The sequence below is a fragment of the Montipora foliosa genome, chromosome 13, assembly GCF_036669935.1.
Source record: "Montipora foliosa isolate CH-2021 chromosome 13, ASM3666993v2, whole genome shotgun sequence".
Classification (NCBI taxonomy): domain Eukaryota; kingdom Metazoa; phylum Cnidaria; class Anthozoa; order Scleractinia; family Acroporidae; genus Montipora; species Montipora foliosa.
This window is the reverse complement of record NC_090881.1, coordinates 916,918-936,444: the sequence shown is the minus strand read 5'-3', so window position 1 is coordinate 936,444 and position 19,527 is coordinate 916,918. Positions and strand designations below refer to the sequence as shown.

At 39.2% G+C, this 19,527-nt stretch overlaps 1 protein-coding gene across 1 annotated transcript in view; it reads right to left on the bottom strand.

Annotated features, from left to right (window-relative positions):
• The window catches only part of LOC137982309 (dedicator of cytokinesis protein 11-like), a 30,308-nt gene extending 11,864 nt beyond the window's left edge, over positions 1 to 18,444 (bottom strand). Inside the window, exons 1-13 of the mRNA XM_068829385.1 lie at positions 18,334 to 18,444; positions 17,632 to 17,738; positions 16,816 to 16,860; positions 16,125 to 16,217; positions 14,680 to 14,736; positions 12,603 to 12,647; positions 12,019 to 12,099; positions 8,623 to 8,700; positions 4,133 to 4,270; positions 3,671 to 3,728; positions 2,460 to 2,572; positions 1,726 to 1,848; positions 671 to 784 (exon numbers count right to left, since the gene is read on the bottom strand). Coding sequence (XP_068685486.1) covers positions 671 to 784; positions 1,726 to 1,848; positions 2,460 to 2,572; positions 3,671 to 3,728; positions 4,133 to 4,270; positions 8,623 to 8,700; positions 12,019 to 12,099; positions 12,603 to 12,647; positions 14,680 to 14,736; positions 16,125 to 16,217; positions 16,816 to 16,860; positions 17,632 to 17,730 — 1,044 coding nt within the window. The 5' untranslated portion in view covers positions 17,731 to 17,738; positions 18,334 to 18,444. The remainder of the gene's footprint in view (positions 1 to 670; positions 785 to 1,725; positions 1,849 to 2,459; positions 2,573 to 3,670; positions 3,729 to 4,132; positions 4,271 to 8,622; positions 8,701 to 12,018; positions 12,100 to 12,602; positions 12,648 to 14,679; positions 14,737 to 16,124; positions 16,218 to 16,815; positions 16,861 to 17,631; positions 17,739 to 18,333) is intronic.
• Positions 18,445 to 19,527: the final 1,083 nt, after the last annotated feature.

The following is a 19,527-nucleotide window of genomic DNA, read 5'->3' as shown; positions in this document are numbered from 1 at the left end:
TGAAAGTTCAAGCCTGACCTGGAGTAACGTGTCACTCGACCTTAAAGGTAGTCATGCTATGTATTCAGATTTGGTGTTAATCGCGGTCCCGCAAATTAGGCTTAAAGACCGAGACACTAGTAGACAAGTCGCTCCGTGAGTACTACTTGCAAACTAAGTCGCTGCGACACGGCGCCTGTTCGGTTCACATGCAGTGATCTTGAATGAGGGGGAATGTGGACTAGTTTTCTTATTCAATATAGCAGACCATATGACGCTCTCTTATTGGTTCATTTATATTCTGTCGCAGCGACTTGATGCCGGAAGTGCACACGCTGCGACAACGCTGCATGCGCTAATTTTGTCGCTGCGATCAGTCGCACTAATTCAAACTGGTTTGAATTCGTGCAACTGATCGCACCGGCAAAATGCGACAACGATTTTCAAAAAATTAACCGTGGCACACGAGGCGAATTGTTGCGACGACTTTTCCCGGGGACGTGTCGCAGCGACTTATCGCATGGTGTGTCCCGGCCTACAACGCAGGAGAGGCTCAATCGATTTTAGCTGTCAAATGGAACGCCGTACTAGGACGTTTGTTCCAAAACAGAACAAAAAAAATCGATCAGTTCATGAAGCAGTTTTTTCGCGTTCTCACATAAACTTTATCTAAACATGAAATTGAAATTACCTGTCCAAAGAAAGCAACCCTGAAGTACTTGCCAAGCAGTCTTTTTCCAGTGCCCATCACATCAACAACTTTCTTGTAGGCCTGCGCTAGGCTCTCATATGCATTGGACAAGCGCTGGATGTGAAACAATACAATACTCAAGTCAGGATGTATTTTAACTTGTTTATTTATAAACTTCAATGGTTTCCAGACTATTTATGCCATTGTATAGCTTGCCGGAATTTAACAAACACCACTGAACTCGTTTAAACATACCGCTTCTTAGAATACCCAGAGTCATACCAAACAATGTAACAAAAGAAAAAGTTGGCATCAAATTGTTGAATACCAAATATATACTTGAAGCCCTTCAGTTGTTCTGATCTTTCGAAGAGAAGACGTTGAATGTGGCTCAGTAAGGTATAGGGAGTTTTAGCAAAGACGACTGCTACGGCAACGAAAACGTCATTCCAAAGTAAAACTATCGCAAGTATTTTGCGAATATTCCGTCTTTTTCACCTTGTACAATACGTGCGAACTGTTCTATAAGTGGACGGGTATGAACGGTTTTAAAACATAAAATGAATGGTTCATTGTTACGTGCTCACGTTGTCATCAAAACCTAAAATTTGGTGATTTCATGCACGTTGCTTTTTGGAGTACGGCAAGGAGGTGCACGGAAATTCGTGCTGCACGTGCAGCACGATTATATTTACTTTTATAACTAATAATATTCTTGCTTTGAGGCGTTGTCGTTGCCGTAGCCGTCATATTTGCTTAAATTACATTAATCTGCTTAATTTGATTTTGCGTCAGTGATATCGACACCGTAAACTCAATCAAAATATCCCACGGCGCAAACAAACACAAGCCATGCGAGGTGTTCTAAGAATTCATGACGGATACCAAAGCTCTGAACAAAATCAGTGCAATGAAATTAATTTGTACCTTGATGGAATTTGGATGTTACAATAAGCGGAATCCGCAGAAAGTCTGGTATTTGTAACTGATCTTGCAACAACCTAAGCGATAGCCAAAATATACAAGATGGACACCAACAGTGAACCCCGTCTTACCCTAAAGTCCCTCTCTTGTTCATAGATAGGAATCGCTAGTTTAAACACTTCACCCATTACTTCATACCGCTCCGCTCGCTCGAGATACTTGGCACATTGCTCCAACAAATCAACCAGATGACGCTGAATAAACAACAATGACAGCCAAGGAAAAACTGAGAATTCTAACACAACAAAAAGGCAATTCTTCATGGTTCCTTAAAACGAAACAAAATGTGACCACGTTAACAGCATCCCAAATCAATAGAGTACCCACCATATCTTACTCGAATCACTGAACTAAAAAGTAAACAAACAAACAATTGACCGCTCTACATAGCCCACTTTCTGGGCCAATGACAGAACAGAACAACAGCGACAACTTTAAGAATAATACCAAATGGCCAGAGGCAAACCAAGTTGCTATTTACAAATGCAGCCGAGAGATTGAGCCAAGGACTACCAGACGCATCAAATTAAACCAGTGGTCGGAATGGGTATTGAACCCGGGATGTCCGGACCTCAAGGAAAGCACTCTAAACTGAAAACGTCATGATCAAAATTGTTCTTCTTCCATTCTGTATGAGATTCATTGCTCAGATCGTATTCGTGCGAGAAATTAAAGGAGTGGAAATTCAAGTGTGATGTCAATGACTCACTGGCCTACAACAACCTTCACAATTTGTTCCTTTCGTCAAAGGAATCTCAGAAAAAACACGTCAAAATTGAAAATTCACACAAGTCAAGACACTAACCACCGTATATCGCTGTTCCATTGACATTCCTTCATCGGTCTTCATAACACTCTCGTCCGATACTACATTAGGAGACACTTGAGCAAATGCAGCGCAACCAGGGGTATAAGTACCTAAATAATGGATATAGAAAAACACGAATTCGTTAATAGGCATGTGACGATGGAGTTCTGAAAAAAATTAGTGTACTTTAATAGTCACACGAAAAAGTAGAACTAATATCCATAGCAATTCGAGCTTTAACTTGCTGTGCCGAAAAAAGATGAAGTAACCCTCGGGAATGATCAACATGCTCGATGCCAACGTTACGCGATTCCCTTTTATTTTCTTCAATCTTTCTGGGTTTCGTATTTAACTAGCAACCACATCTCCTCTCAGGGGGGCTATTTACGTTGTATCGTTTCTATGGAATCGATGCGTTAAACGAGGAAACATTGTTGCGGAAGCAAGATTTGCTTCCCGGGAAGCAAAACTGTTTGTGAATTTATTTAGAAAAATTTTGCTTCTTCAGCAAATGTTTCCTCGTTTGCGCGCCGAGGAAAAATTTCGGGAAACAATGTTTCCGTACACAACGTTTCCTAGGTTTTCGGGAGCCTTCAGACGATTATAGTGAATCAAACAGATCACACTTACTTACAGAGTCTACTCAAGAGCAAAGTATATAATTTCACTCAGTCACATGAATCATAGTATACTTGGCGCTTATTAAAACCATATGCTCGTATCCTCAATGTGTCGCTTTCTTTCTTTCCTCAAGTCGCCATCTTGGATTATAATGAGTAGGCCTTTTTCGATCTATTCAAATTCAGCCGGAAAGAGAGGTCTAGAGGACAATGACAAAGGAAAGTGGATGATATGTAAATATTTTTCACATTCATTCCAACGTGTTCCTATCGTTTTTGTCCTCACTGCCTCAAGAAGAAGCTGAACATTTGATATTTCAAAAAAAGGCCTGTTAGAAGAAGTGATACATGACTGAAATACCCTGCCTCAGAGCCATATCAGTTAAACTTGCTTCTACCAAGTATCAAATGCATGGAAAACAGATTTCCAGTAAAGCATCGTGTAGGAAAGTTAGCTCATTCCTCAATAAGAATTAATAAGAACTAAACACAATGCTAATAATACTCCCTCTCTTGTCTTCTACTCATAACTAGGTGGCTAATCGCTTATGGAAGAGTCAGTTGATTGTCGCATTTTCTGCGTCTTACCTTGTCTCTTCAGGTATTCGGCCACCAAAGCAGCTGCGTGGATGTAGCAGTGAGCAGTCTGCAACAACAAAACCACAATAAACTGAATTTTCTAAGAAACGTTCTCAAAGACAATAGACAAAGTTCTCAAACAACACAGGAGCAGCCTATGAATATAAAGTGACATAAATGGTTTTAAGAGGGAAAGACCAACCAAAAAGACAATCACTAATCTTTTACCCAAACCTCCTAACTCCGAGTAGTAAATAGGCCATTTTCAAAATATCAAATATTCAAATTGATAGTGAAACAGTGAGTACAAAAACAATAGAAACACATTGGAATGAAGGTAAAAAATATCTACATATCACCCACTTTCCTTTTTCTTTGTCCTCTAAACCTCTCTTTCACCCTCAATTTTAATCTATCGAAAAGGTTCATTAAGAAGTTTCAGAGTCACGTGAAGAAACAAAGCGGAATTACCTCGGAGAAATTCTCATGACCCTCGTGAACAGCAGCCATGTGCTCTAACCACGTCTCTCGCAATTCCGGAGTACTAGAGTAAGACTTGGCCAAACTGTACTGAAGATCCACTAACATCTCAGGGACATCATCGTATTCCTAGAAGGCACAGTCAATAACTGTGTTTTAATTGGTTTACACAACATAGAAGAAGTTTTACGAAAGACGAATCTGAATTTTTTATTTTTATTGCCAACGAGGCGGCCGACCCCAGAGGGTCGGCCGTCGAGTTGGCAAATCATAGAGCCGTACGTGAGTACAGAAGAAAAATCTCATCTCAGCGTAAGAAACCCTTTTTTGACCATATTTGGGTGTAAGTAATACTCCATATTTGGGTAGTGACGTCACGTTTTTGCATGTGTCGCTTCCACCGTGTGGTTTGTGTGTTGTTTCAGCGGACGATTCAGCTAGTGAGATTGGAGGCGCTTGTAGTTGCCTTACGTGTTTCTAAATTGAATTGTAAGCAGCGATTGATCAAGGAATTGGGTTATACCTACAAATTTCGGACAGAACGAGCGTGTTCGCTTGTCGATTTCGAACCAGCGTGTTCAATTGTTAATTTCGAACCAGCGTGTTCGCTTGTCAATTTTAAACCAGTGCTTTCTTTCGTCGATTGCCACGTTTTTAAAGACTTCAGATTAAAGAATTGAACAAATTACTATAACACATCTTCTTATAGCACAAAGAATTGTCCTTGAACTCCAGCGTTGCGTAATTAAAACCACTCACAACTTGGACAAAGCGGGGGTAGACAATATTGCTTGATTATTGCGTTCAATACATTTATTATCTGGTTAATCGCCGTTACAAGCCGACAACTAAATGTTGGGTTCTTTAGCTTAGCAGACATTGCTTATCAGGGTTCATTCAATGTGAAATACAGTGCTGTTATTATTATTGTTATTATAACCTTCATCACCACATGCGTGAAACTTCGAGTTGCGCCGATGAAACACATTCACTACACGGGGCTGCCAAAAGTTTTTACGCCATCAGTGTAATAGTTGAGCTTGTGTTTATACTGATAGTTAACTTTCAGCATACCATTTAAGTTGTCATGGTTTATGTTCACAGCAGAGTGCTTTTTCTGTCACTTATTCTTTATGGCAGCAGTTGCTCGATAATCAAACCTTCATTTTCTTGTTTTAGAGTAAATTCTCAACCAGAGACAGTGTATACCACTACAAAAGCAATCCACCTTTCTCTGGACAAAGAGTATAACGTTTTTACGTTAAAATTTGGACTCAGACAGAACACTCTCAAAGTGTGTAAATAAAGTGAAATCGATGTTATATCCAAGGGTTCAGTCAAAAACCTTCATACGTTTGTTGTATTTATCTTTTTTTGATTGAATCAAAAAATGAAACGAAAATTCATGTGCACATTTATTCAAACAATACTCAAACAACCAGTAAACCTAAGGTAACACCTCAACATCACAAGATATTGCTTCGAACTTAAGTAATACTCCCTCAACATTTACACACTTTGAAATTATGGAATTCCTCAAATTATGCCTTCAAGACCAAGACTCTTATCAGAGTTACTTCACACTCTTCCTTTCCTACTTTCATTTATAGTAAAATAATTTTACCTCTGTGTCAAACTTTCACACATTCCAGAGATATAAGACAATTTTGCCTCGTTGGCACTTGCCGCAAGGCACAACTAGTTTTTAATATAAGACCCTGACGGTTCATAACGGTTCATAACGAATTGACTTGGCTTTCTCGGTGACAGACGGCTGCTACCTCGGGTTACACACACAATAAGGTAACCTAACAACTGTTTTAACTCTTTAAATAATTATGAAAAATGAGGGACATTGGGCCAAGAACCAACCTGTTAAAAGAGGAATATTAAGACCAAATTTCGAAAGATTTGAAAAAAATAAAAACAGAAAGCACGAAAGGTTAGGACGAACCTTCCACCTGATTTCCTCAGATGGAAACCCCTTACTAATTTAAATAAAAGAAACTTCTCTCTAAAGACAGACTTCGCCACTGAAGAATTCCGGATTGACGACACTATATAAGAAACTAACTGTTTACAAATTCTCATATTCTATAACTCACAACACCTTTTCATAAACAAAGCTAAAATACACTTAATTCTTAATTAAATTCGACAAACAAAAAAATTCCTCTAAGTTGCCAAATTTGCAAGAAAGGACAAATTACCAGAAACAAAGCTTTGCGGGAACTAGCTGGACTCAGCAGACACGGGGAAGTTACAACTGGAAGAACAGTTAGCTGATGAGCTGCAAGCTCCTCAATCGCATGAAGCCTCAACTTCTTCTTCTTGTCCCGTAACTGCCCGTGTTTATTCCACACCTCGTTTACAATGTCCTCGTAAGAAAGTGTTGGCAAAACCATTCTCGAATTCAGTTTTGGTTTGATAATGTCTGACTTTTACCACGACAGAGGCGTCGCAAATTTATACTATTCCAAATCCAATTGCCTTAGTTGTTTAATGCGAAGGGAATCAGATTTCGTTTAAGATTTGAAACACCACGTTGTCACGTAGGCCACGCAAGAGACACGTTCTGTTGATAACACATAACAGGAAGGACTGCACGGTAACATCACACGTACTTTTCCACTCTCTTGTCACATAAATATTGGGGCTTCCACGAGATGATATGAAGATATCGATATCAAAGCCGCGATACGATACAGTCTCTAAATCGACGCCGCAATAACAAATATCGAGCATTTGTGAGATCGACAACCCGAGGTACCAAAGAGGAAGACCTGCAGCAGTGATTTTATTTTTCATTTTCTAACATTACAAATGGTTCTAAAAGGGCTAAATAAACTATGCTTGCGCGAGAATTACAAAAAATGTCGGAAAGGGATAGATCATTCTATCATGCAATTTCAATATCTCTTTCCAATATTGCTATTTGTATCGAGAGAACAAATACCGTGATTCGCCGATACATAGTTGACTCAAAGCAATTGCATTAAATATCCTGACCAAGTGATATTTGTCGCGATAAACGGCGGTCAATCAGTAAAAAACCTACGATAAAAATAACACCAGAAATCGCTTAAGGCATCATTTAACTATAAACAAACAAAGGTAAAACTTTAATTTGAAAATTTTTCCTGCACACAGTGATTGATTTCACCTGCTGGGCTGGTGAATGGTTAGTAATGATCTTTTTACGCCCTTACCGTTAATTTCTTCTCATTTTACGCACGTAGATTAGAAAGTTGCACAAAAAGACAAGCACGGATAGACACTAACAAGCTATCCGTTCCCTCGATGCGCTTAGTTTTCGTACACCTTTTTGTTAACTTTGCAAGGATGCGTCTTTTTAAGCTCTGAAATTACCTTAACAAAGCATTTTTTGCAATTGGCAAAACATTGAGAAAAATAATGGTATTTAAATTAAAACATTATATCAGAGTAAAAGGGTGCGTCTTTTTTCTGCGATAAAGTCGCAAAAAGGTAGCAATCTGAGCGAACGATTTCTCGAATTTAATCGTCCGTGAATAAAAAAGGAAAGTATATAGCCTTTCACATAAAATGAAAAATCAAAGCAAAATCAAACCAATCAGACTAAAATTCACATAATGTGTTTACCAAGTTTCAAAATTGAACATTTGAACGCTTGGGAAGATCCTCAAAACTCAAAGGGTAGTTGGAGAACACTGAAAAACCAGAAAATTCTCCGGCGTATTTCACGTGCATAACGTTTAACGCTTTCTATCTTCAAAGGAAAACATTTCACTCAATTCATGAACTTTGCAACTGTTATGTTTTCTCTGGTCTTAAAAGCATGTTGAAAGATCGATTTTCCAGAATACTCAGACGGTACACCTGTAGTTTCACGAATTGCTTTTGGAGATTTCGAGAAATAGGTACCTATGTGACACATGCAGGATCACGCTGTTGTTGTACTTAAGTAAGGAACTACATTTTTCGGTTGATAGACCATTCAGACATCACATCACGATTCTCTGGGAGAAAGGAAATCGCATAATCACACCCACTCCTCAATGGATATTTAGGAAACCTTCTAATGACACAAAATTACACATAATATCCGCCGATGTTAGTTGCTGAAAATACAACTCACCCCACCCGTCCACCCTCGGGTTGTCTCCCTTCTTTTTGTAGTTAACTCGACAGGAAAAACTTTCCCTATACCGTAATACCAATGAGACAGAAAAAGAAGAACTGTTTATCCTTGGTCCTACGATACGAAGAGTTCAGATTCATCCATTTTTTGTTGCTTTTCCGGTTATCAAGGGGCAAAAGGGCTGAACTGAATGACCAGTCTTCAGGGGCAATGTACTACTAATAAGTCAACTCCACGCATCCCACAGCCTCCACAAAACATCTTCCACACCAAATTTGAATGCCTGCCAGCCTCCCCAAGTAAAATGATCACGTGATACGAACAAGGGCCTTGCAAATGGGCAAATCGGACGGCAGCTCACCTTCATCTGTGCAGTCGCTTGCAAAACAGTGTGGATCTTCTTCGTTAGATCTTTAACTTCAGAGGTAAACGCTGTATGCTGAAAGTGAAGATAGAAATTCCGGAAACATCAGCAAAGTGAAATCGCAATGTTCCGCGGAATCGCGCAGCTTTGTGAGAACTTCTCAATGGACATACATAGGTATAGAATGAAGACTAATTTAAAATAATCTACATTTCATGCTAACTCCAGTGCAGCTGAGAAAATTTTAAAAAATGGTTCATTAAAACAGATGATAAGTGTTCTTTAGTAAGTGTTCAAATTTCCTGCTAGTAGAGGTCTTTTTTCCTTTTGCGTTCGCTGGGCTGACGAGTACGGGAAAAGAGACCTCTGCCATGGGTCGAAACTCACTGTGCTGAGGATGCGTGGCGGTTACTTAGCGACCATACCCTCACGTGATACTTCATGTTGTGTGGGCTCACTCAACAACAGCGGAATTACTATAAAGGAATGCGCAGGATGAACGGCGGTTGGATCAAAGTGAATTTCGATCCACGGCAGAGGTCTCTTTTCGCGTACTCGTCTGCAGCCCAGCGAACGCAAAAAGAAAAGATACCTCTGCTAGCAGGGACGTATTACATGATCTTGGTCTTACTACTCAAAAGAAAGAGAGAGAAAAAGAAACAAAAAGAAAAACAATACCTTCATGCCTTATCTTCAGCAGCATAATTCTTCAACGCCTGGAGGCAGTTATTGACAGCTGTTCGGTTTAAACCACTAGCCATAAGCTTAGAGACTGCCACAATGACCTATCGATAAATAGAGACATAAAAAGCAGATCTCAAGGCGTGACCACAAAGTACACAGGATGGCATAATTGAAGAACTGGTACATCATGATTTCGTCGTAACGCGCAAATGCACAGAGTTAAGGTGAAATGAAACTATAAGTTGATGGTTTATCAGTTGGTTTATTAAGACAATTATTTTCATGGCTCAATTTGACCGTCAGTGACTTCTGACAAGTACACATGTGATATTCTTTAGCTCTCTTTACAGGGCTAGTGCACATTTGTGTCATTCTTATAAAGTAAGCATGATCAAATCAAATCAAAAGACGTTATTTAACGAGGGACACATATTTGCATCTTGTGTACTCTACCATACGGCCCAAGAACTACAAGAGCTCAGTGGACAGAAAGCCCAAATTCAACAACAGTGTTTTCTTTATTTTTATTGCAGCGGAGCTCTACTGTGTCAACACAGAAAACAGAAAACAAGTTAATTGAATTGATTGTTATAGGTACATCGATCTCAGCAATTAAACAAATGAAGCCACTTCGGCAGCTTGCCTTATTAGTCTCGGCATTCATATGTTGTAATAAAAGTATTGAATTTAAAAACTCAAACGAAAGACAAGTTCGGTGAAAGATGCGCAAACACTGTACAAGAATAACTATGCCAGTGTAGAGAAGACACTGACTCGCCTCCTCCCCTACTCATGCTCTCTTTCGCCTCCCCCACCCCGACCCCGAAAACAAACTTAAGTGTAATTGTAAATAACTACATAAAAAGATAAATAGGATTGCAGACGATTTTACGTCTCTTTTCAGTTAAATTTAATACAGCAGAGAAGCTCAACATTTCGTAAAATACAGTGTCTGAAAAAGGAAAGGTAAAAACAACAAAAGCATGCGAAAAAAATGTTCACAAGTTTGCATTTCTCAGCTGTATTTAATTAAAAAGCTGAAAAGAAAAACACGGCTGTGAAAGTATTGCTTAAAATCCACTGAGCAGGGATAAAGGGGACACTCCCCCCAAAATAATAAAGAAATAATAAAGAAATAATAAAATAACAAACAAAAAAGTCAGCTAAAAGCAAAGCATAATGTCTTCTTGATTTATGTGGGACCGAACTCCAAAGCAGACTATTCAAACATCACACCAATGACAAAAATCACCTGCCTGCGATTCGGCAAATACAGACAGAGCTTTTTATCAAGATCACCCACGCGCGAATAAATGGATGACAAAGGAGAAAGATCTTTGGTCGCGACAAATGAGTGTGTAATTTCATTCAACACAGGAGGAATGATTCGGTTTAACAGGTAAAGCCAATTTTAAAGCGAATCAGCAAAAATTCATGCAAAGCGGGAAAAATTGGTTCCTAACCTAAGTCGACTAAATTTTCAAGTTGACTTTTTTTATTTCCCTGGGAGGACAGATGAATGCTCTCTAAAAATGCTAACAAAATGTTTCTTGTTCAATTGGTATATAAACAACTCACATAGGTGTTCGCGCTTATTTGCAATTTCGCATTAAGAGTTACATAAATCAAGACTTTGAGACAAAAACAGGAAAAGCTATAATACAGCCCTTTTAACCCTGGTAATCTGGAAGCAAAACAAGCCTTACAATTTACTTTTGCATTCAACATACTCCCAGCAAAAAATACTAATTACATATGGGAACATATGAAAGGTGAAGAAGTTTGTTGACGGATCACTTCTCTCCCAGTAAAGCAAGATTGTCTTTTTAATTTGTAATTTTTTTCTTGTAATATGATGACATGAGTACAGTGGTACAATGCAAGGGATAACCGTCTCGATACTGAACTATTCTGTATATGCTCTGCTTCGGTTTGTCTTCGACCGACCCTGGCAAAAACTTGGAATTTAATCTACGTGAAAGTGAAGATTGACTGGAGGAACTTGCTTTTACTGGCCATTTGTTGTCCTTTTTTCCAAAAAAAAAAAAAAATGTAGCTTATTTATCCACTCCTTTTAATATTTCTTTATGTTGTCTTGCCTTGTTTTACTGGATTTCCGATAAACGACTGCTCATAGTCTCTGATGGTCCATCGAGTGAAGCCAAATGTTTAATCTATGAAACGATTTGCTGCATACGACACGAAGTCGACGATTCAACGCGCGAATTTTAGTTAAATGATTGCTTCGCTCAACATCCACAGCGTAAATTCTTAAAGATCTTTCAAGAGTATTTAAAATAAACGGCTACGAAGGTGTATTGAAACGCCTTCTTTAATTTGCCGTCAAGAAAACCAGAAAAGACTTGAAAAGCCTCTTTAGAAATTCATATTAACCCAGCCAGTCGAAAAAGGCGGCTAAGAAATATCTAAACAAAGGAAACCAAACGACAGAGAACGCTTTTATTTACAACATTCCCGAACCTTTACGACAATGAAAGTATTAAAGCAGCAAAAAGCAGCAATGTACACAAAGGATTGATAAGGCCTTTTAGCCGTGATCAGAACCGGAAAAAATGTCTGAATGGCAAACACTGCATAATATAAATGCAACTTAAAAATTACGCTGTGCATTCCACAGACCAGAAGAATATAATACAGGTTCGTTGGACATTCTAAAATAAGCGCAGAATATTGTAAAATCGCACTTACTTGCCAATGGACTCGATCACAACCTTGTGCTCCAGAGAATTCAAAATTACTTCTCATCAGCAGATAAAGAAACGAACAGGCCTATGACGAACAAAGATCCCAGTAGTGAGTATTTCTGAGGGGATGTATGTGTTTTGAAAAAACATATTTGATTGCGCTTAGCTCTGCCATGCATGCATGACATTTACGACAGTTACAAAAATTAACAACACTTAATGATTTCAGGTGTTTTATCTACAATGACTGCTAAAATATCACAAAAACTTAAATTCCAAACGAAAACAAAACAATAAATCCGTGAATAATAGTCAGATTACGTTTCCTTGCCTTAAACCACGTTGTACGACTTCAACGGTCCGAAAAGATCAAAGAAAGAAAAAGCGATGAAACGTCGCTAAACCCTCAAAGCACCAGTTATGTAGGAAGCAAATATATTACAATGTTATTGCCTAAATGACATCTACCCTTTGAGGGGCATTATTTGTGAAATTACAGCTTGCTTAGAAAGGCTTGCATTGGTTGCTCACAGAAAAAATAAGGTGATGGAAAGTGACAAGTGTACAGCTCTTAAAATCTGAACACACCTGGTTCCGCAGACTTTTTAATTTCGAGTTGCAGCAACTCAGGATCTATTAAACGGAGAGAAAGACAAGCAATAAATACGAGGTCGATTAAGTCTAGACCATCACAAACCAGAACGAGAGCGAATGTATCGCTGTTTACAAGAAAGATGCCATTAATATACGCTTTTAAAGATCATTTCCGAACTTAAGCCATTCAGTCCATAAGTCGCTTATATCAGGAGCAAATGAAATGTGCCAATTTTCAGGAGTGTTGCATTGAAAAAGAAGAAAATAAACAAGGAATGGAAAGCTAAAACTCCGGCAGTGCTCACAGTAAAAGATTTCAAACACAATACATAAAAACAGAATTACTGTGCAGAGTACATTTAACAATTATTCCAACAGCGCGTGCTCGACATCAGACAATAGAGGAAGCGCTTAGTGGTCCATTTGATTAAAAGCATCGGCAAATCCTTATTTCTAAAGGTAAAGTGTTGTTTCCGATAAAAAGTTAATCAGATATTTTAAACAATTAGATGCACGCTAAATTTAATAAGCGAATAAGCTTCATGAAGTGTCCCCCTGCTTAACATCACTCAAGTCTACGAACAACCCCTCCTGTAAAAACTACCTGTGACGGAAACCAGTATTAACGTTACCACTACTGGCCCGTTTGTGGATTCGAACCAATCACCTGGCAGTATGACCACTTCTGCTAAAAGTCCTCTCACAGAAGTCAAAAGTGCAATAGACAATCTACTCGCGCCCAAGATTATGGACACCACCTGGAAGGCGCAAACCCGGTAGACCAAAGACCACTTGGCGGAGAAACATCATCTCTCAGCTTAAACAACTAGATATCACCTGGGGCGAAGCGCAACACCTTGCACACAACCGACAAAAGTGGAGGCGATTGACACTGGCCTTATGTCCCACCGGGGGACGAAGAGGCCTAACTAACTAACTAAGTCTACGAATACAGACAATTAACATAACATAGTGTCCCTATACTCTGCTCACGAAGGAGAGATTAACAGCTGCATTTAACCCAACCTTAAGGTAACGCTAACCGAAATACTTCCCTCATTGTTTGAAACAAGTAGCAAAATGGCTTGGACTCACGTTAACAGGACTTGACGAGTTAGGGGATATTTACATGAGACCGGCATGAATTCGTATCGGCCTTCATACACTTCTACTTATGCGTTTACATAAGACAGACCTGACCTCGTCTCGGTTGCGGTCTGAGTTCGTACCGATCTCATATAAATTACAACAAATCTCAGACGGGGTCGAGGAATTTCAAGCCAGGTATGCTTTCGGGTCCGCCATATATATATTTATTGGACAAAAGATATCATTTTGTCCCGAAACCAGGCACCAAGCATTTCGTCCCGGTTTCATGTAAACGGCTGCAAAAATTTCATACCGGTACAAGTTCATACCGGTCTGAGTTCGTTCGGTCTCATGTAAATAACACCTTAGATACTATATGAGAATTGGTCGCGCCTGTAATTGTGTGCATTTCTGGACATAGGTGACTTTAATGTGACTTTTCCCTGGTGGAACATCTCAGCCAGTCCACTTGGTGTCAGAAAAAAGCTAATTCTGACGAGTTAAGACTGGACTATTTTCAAGGAGCAAGGAGTTTATCGAACAAAACTCTGAAAAGAGTGTTATCTCTAGCCTGCTTCAATTAACTTCTTATACTAAAAAAAGATAAAAATACAAATGAAGTTGTGGGCTTCTGCAAGTTCAAGAAGTTTTTGCTTGGCAGAGAATGGAGGGACGGGAGCGGAAGGAGGGGGGGGGGGGGGGGGGGGGGGGGGGAGGAAGGGGGTTATAACCGAAAAGAAAAGAAACCCAAACTGACGATGTCGGCAAAAACCGTGCTGTTGAGCCATACATGTTCAACGGCTTGGAGTGGGCTTATCGCTTATCGTCAAAGAAACTTCTGGCTGAACTTCTGTTTACAGGATGATGGGCTACAAAGCAAGAAAATCCAGAAAGCTCCTCGCCAGAGTGACAAAATTCCGTGCCTCCCTGAACAGGGAATAGTCTTCTTTCTTTTTTCAAAATAAAGGAAAATTCTACGTACCTCGCGACAAAGATCCCCACAGTAACTCGCACTTCCCCTGTATAAAGCGGCTGGAAACTGTGGGTAAGGTAATGAAAGAGTGATGGAGAATGTCAAACACAGAAATATCACAAAGAGAAGGCAAATCTCCATTATCGAGCAAGCGGCTCCGCTTATTTCCCTTCCGTTAATAGTCAAGCAACCGCAACTATCACTGCAATTCCGAGGAACCTGACCTACAAGCACTACGCGCCGAACTGTGAATGCACTTTGGCTTCCATCAATCAAACATAGCCTCGAAGATCGACTCCGCCTTCGGAAAGTGTACTGGATTTTTTGTTTAGTTCACAGCTCCAATACCATTATGATATCTTTTTAGAGGTTCTTTAGTAAGAAGATTGGTACAGATTCCGAAAGATGCTGATTGGTAGGTTACGTCATGCATCAATTGATTTCGGCGTCAACTCTCGGCTTGGCGTCGGAAGTTTGATTGATGGAAGCCAAACCGAAGTTTGGCCGTGCCATCCCGAAGAATTATGAAAATTGTAGTGGGTCTTCTGTCCTCTCCGTTCCTTCTCCTTAAGTATATTTTCTTGGCAGACCTGTTTTGTTACACACCCAGAACGAGTAAAAGATAATAACAGAAATGCAGACACAATAATCGTGTTTTTCCCCCTCCCACAATGCTGATGCTAACACATTGCAACCACCTTGACGATCAGACATAGTTTGACGGTACTTTGGTCCGAAGAAATTTGAGTGCAGCTTTAAAGGTAACCTTTACGGCTAAAATGAATACATGGGTGAAAGTGACTTGAAAGTGATTCAATGGCGACGTTTCACTCCACCGCTTCCTGTTAAGATTGCACCAAATTGCCCGCAAACTAATTCGAGAAGGCTGAAAATCACACGTACTGCGCTGCGACAAACCGAACTTACGAGAAATCGTCACAATTATTCCAGATGGCGTCTCCGCAAAATTTTGAAAACAGAAATACGGTAAGCGATTATGATATTTATTTACTTGGTTACAAATGCATTCTTCGAAAAAAAAAAAGGTAAATAAATTTGATTGTAAACATTACTTAAAGAGGTTTGAAGGCACTTTTTGACTGGTTCCATGTAAGATCAATCACACCTGGAAAATAATGAAAGATTTGATCTTCAACCAATAAATGTGATCATTGAAAGTGTGGCCGTTCTTTTGCTTTCCAGCCGCTTATTATGCAACTGAGAGGGGATATTTTTTCAAGGATACCCTAGCAACTAACACTGGGTTCATATCGTTCTAATGGAAATACAAATGATCAAAAGTTGGAGTTCTATAACCATCACATAAGACTTAAAATGAGCCACGATTTCAACAAATGGTTATGTACAGAGAGAAATGAAACTAGACAGGACTGAAACTACCACGCAACCTTGATCGGCACTTGGCCACGCTACTTATAACAGTGTATACTGACCTTGTTGATGTAAGATCTCAAGCTTGCAAATACATGTCTCATCATGAATTCTGATTGGGGAATGTGAAGGAAGCTCAACAGTACACTGAACACCTGATAAGGAATGATAATGATAATGATAATGATAATGATAATGATAATGATAATGATAATGATAATAATAACGCTGATGATGATGATGATGACAATAATAAACAACAAGTAAAAAAGCCACAACACACAAACAAAAACATATTTTTTTACGTTGCGTTCTTACTGGCCCAGCTACTGAAATTCATTACTGGAGGCGCCAATTCAAGCCAATTTCCTTGGAAAGGGTCGCTCAATGTGCTTTTAGGGTTATAGTAAAATTGCATGATCGACCGTTACTTAACAGGACTTTGAATTTACCAATACTATTTTTCCCTTTCCAAACTCGTCATTAAAAAAAAAGCTCCATTTGCTAAAGGGAATTTTTAAGAAGCAATTCATTCCGGGATCTTTAAACCAACCAAAACACAAGGCACCCGAATTTCCAACGTAACCACACTCAAATTTGAAAGATATTCCAGGCGAAGAGAATGAAATTGTCAAGTTTCCACAACTTTCCAGGTTTTCCGTAATCACAAACAACCCAGGACTATGGGTCTTACATGATATATGAAAGATTTCAGGTGACGATTCAGGGGAACGAGTTAATAACTAAATATACCTTCTTTATCAAAATATTGTCACCCTCATCTTGCTCCAGCTGGAACTAAAGCAGACAACAAGGCCGTCAATTTATGTATTCTTGGCTTGCACTCACGTGATTAGCAGGCCATGTGGCGTACAAAACAAATGCAAAATGTCGCTCGCGTTTTGATAATACTAATATTCAGTCACCAACATGGCCATAAGTTACAAAATGCATGAAAAAGTTCATGCGATGTTTTATTTATCATATACTCAACAAAACCACTCCATCGATTTCTTTCCATAGCAACTTCCACTCTATAACCTATTTATGCAGCAAGGTTCCCATAACGGTCTCGCCCAAGGTTATTTTTTGGCGAGCGAAGCAACATCCCAGTGGAGAGCTTAATAAATATTAACAAATATTAATAAAGCCAATTAAATGCTTAATGAATCTTGCAGGAGACCCCAACGATGGGCTTACTCAGTAGCAAGTTATGAACTGTAAAATTGGGGATTGGTGTTTACGGGATACAAATGATGCATACAATACTACCCAAATAAACAAAGCGGGGTGTGAAATCTAGGACTTCCGGGTTCCACGTCCTAAACACTCGAATCAGTTGGTCCCGTTGCCTTGGCAGACAGGAACTTAAGCAGGAGAAGTCTTTAAGCCACAGATAGACACCGGAAGTAACCTTTTCTGTGCCTATCAGCTTTTTCAACTAATCATCTCTAATACAGAAAAACATGCTTGGCAATATAAAAGTGGTAGAGTCAAGGCAAAATAACGAGAAAAGGGCTTACCGTTTTTAATCCCCCAAATATGACTGACATTCGTTCTTTCACTTACCTTAAAATGACCGCAAAAGAGTTCAATCGTATCTAAAACAATCAGACCAACTTCGTTCGCCAGATTACCCTCCAACAGGACTCTAGTTTGAATGTCCATATTCAAGCCTAAAGAGGACAAAGTGTGTTACCTATCGCTACGTCTTAGGGAAAGAATGCTATGATTTGAAACAAGTCGATTCAGCATAACTACAAACTTTATTCATCAGGAAATCGTCAGAGCCTAGAATTCTTCCAAGGTGTTCGAATCTTGCTGATCGAGTTCACCATTCACATGCTATATAATGTTGCGTTATAATCTTTCAATATTAGGTGGACTCGAAAGCCTTGTAGGAGAGGACAACGTTTTGCGCAACTGTGGCGAGTTGCACTCGTCACGTTTAATTTGATTGGTTACATAACTCATTCCACAATAATAAAACGATAACTAGCGATCCAGAATCCGATGTAAGATGGTAACTGTGTCCCCGTTCCTCGTGATTCCCTTTCTCACCAACAGTTTTGTGAGTTACACTGTAAACTAGGCTACCCAGTTCTCAATGAAAAAAACACAGAAACCAAACAAACAAAAGATTGCCTAAAGTCATGAGATCTGTCTGAGGACAAGAAACCGAGAAAATACCGTGCCATTCAAACCTGACGTTTGCGGATCACCTACGAAGTGGCTCGTGATATAAAATACCTCATAGCAGCTAGTTTTTACCTCCACTGCTTGCCGCTCTTGAGTGACGGGTCTTTCCCTGGTTGGACACACCCCCTTGGTATTTCTGTTCAAGGAACTGTTTGGTTGTTTCGCTATTTGTGCTGCAACACAGTGTCTAAGTGGAAAAAGAATCAGAACGGAAGTCACCATGAAAAGAAAACAAAAAATTAAAGGTATATGATTCAGTGATGATGATTGGATTTTAGTGTCGGGTTATCGGATATGTCCAGAAATGCACCAACTTAGACGCAAACGTATTTCACTAAGCGTCACATAGCTCTTCTCCCCAACTTCAACATCACTTATGTCTCGCAATACAGAAAATTAACGTCACTAAAAGTGTCCCCCAAATGCTCCTTGTCAAGTAAAGATAAACAGCTGCATTTACCATAAGCTAAAAATATCGATAACCTTTACCATTACCTTAATTATTGTTGGAAATAGGTAGCAAAGGCTTAGACTCAAATGGACACTTCGTATTGGATGCCAAAATTAGGCGTGCATCCAATTAGGTGCATTGCTGGACATAAGCGGGTTATAAGGTTGACGCAAAAAGGCAAACTGATGAAACAAGGCAATGGTGTAAAGACATTTACGAAAGACGTTTGCATTTAGTCTTATGAATGAATTGCAATGTATCAGAGATTTAACAAACGTTTAAACTGTCAGAATATATAACTACACTGACGTAATGGAATTAACACGTTGTTTTAACTTGGGTGTTCTTGAAAATTAGTTGCCACATATTTAAGAAGTCCAATCTTAGAAGAGGCAAAATACGGCGAGTAGTTTACTTGTTAAACTTTAAAGATTGTAAGGTCAATGAAAATTTATCTTCAAATACCTGGTCTCTTTCAACAGATTAAGGTCGTTATCATTTATAAAGTTACACCAGTAAACACAACTTGCAAATTGATGAGAAAAGAGTACGACCCGTATTCATACTTTGCATTGTGCAATGGACGCCATAACGCTTTGAGGAAATCAAATTCCCTGTTAAAGCACAAAATGCATGAGGTTAATAGGAGATTACCACAAAGTGGATGTACGCAAAGGTATTAGACGTTTGAAGTTCATTAGACGTGTTTAGATTAACGTAGCATTACGTTTCTGAACATTTAGCACAGACTAAGGCCCGTTTTAAACGTCGCATTTCACATGTGCCGAGTCTAATGCAAATGAGAAAAATCTATT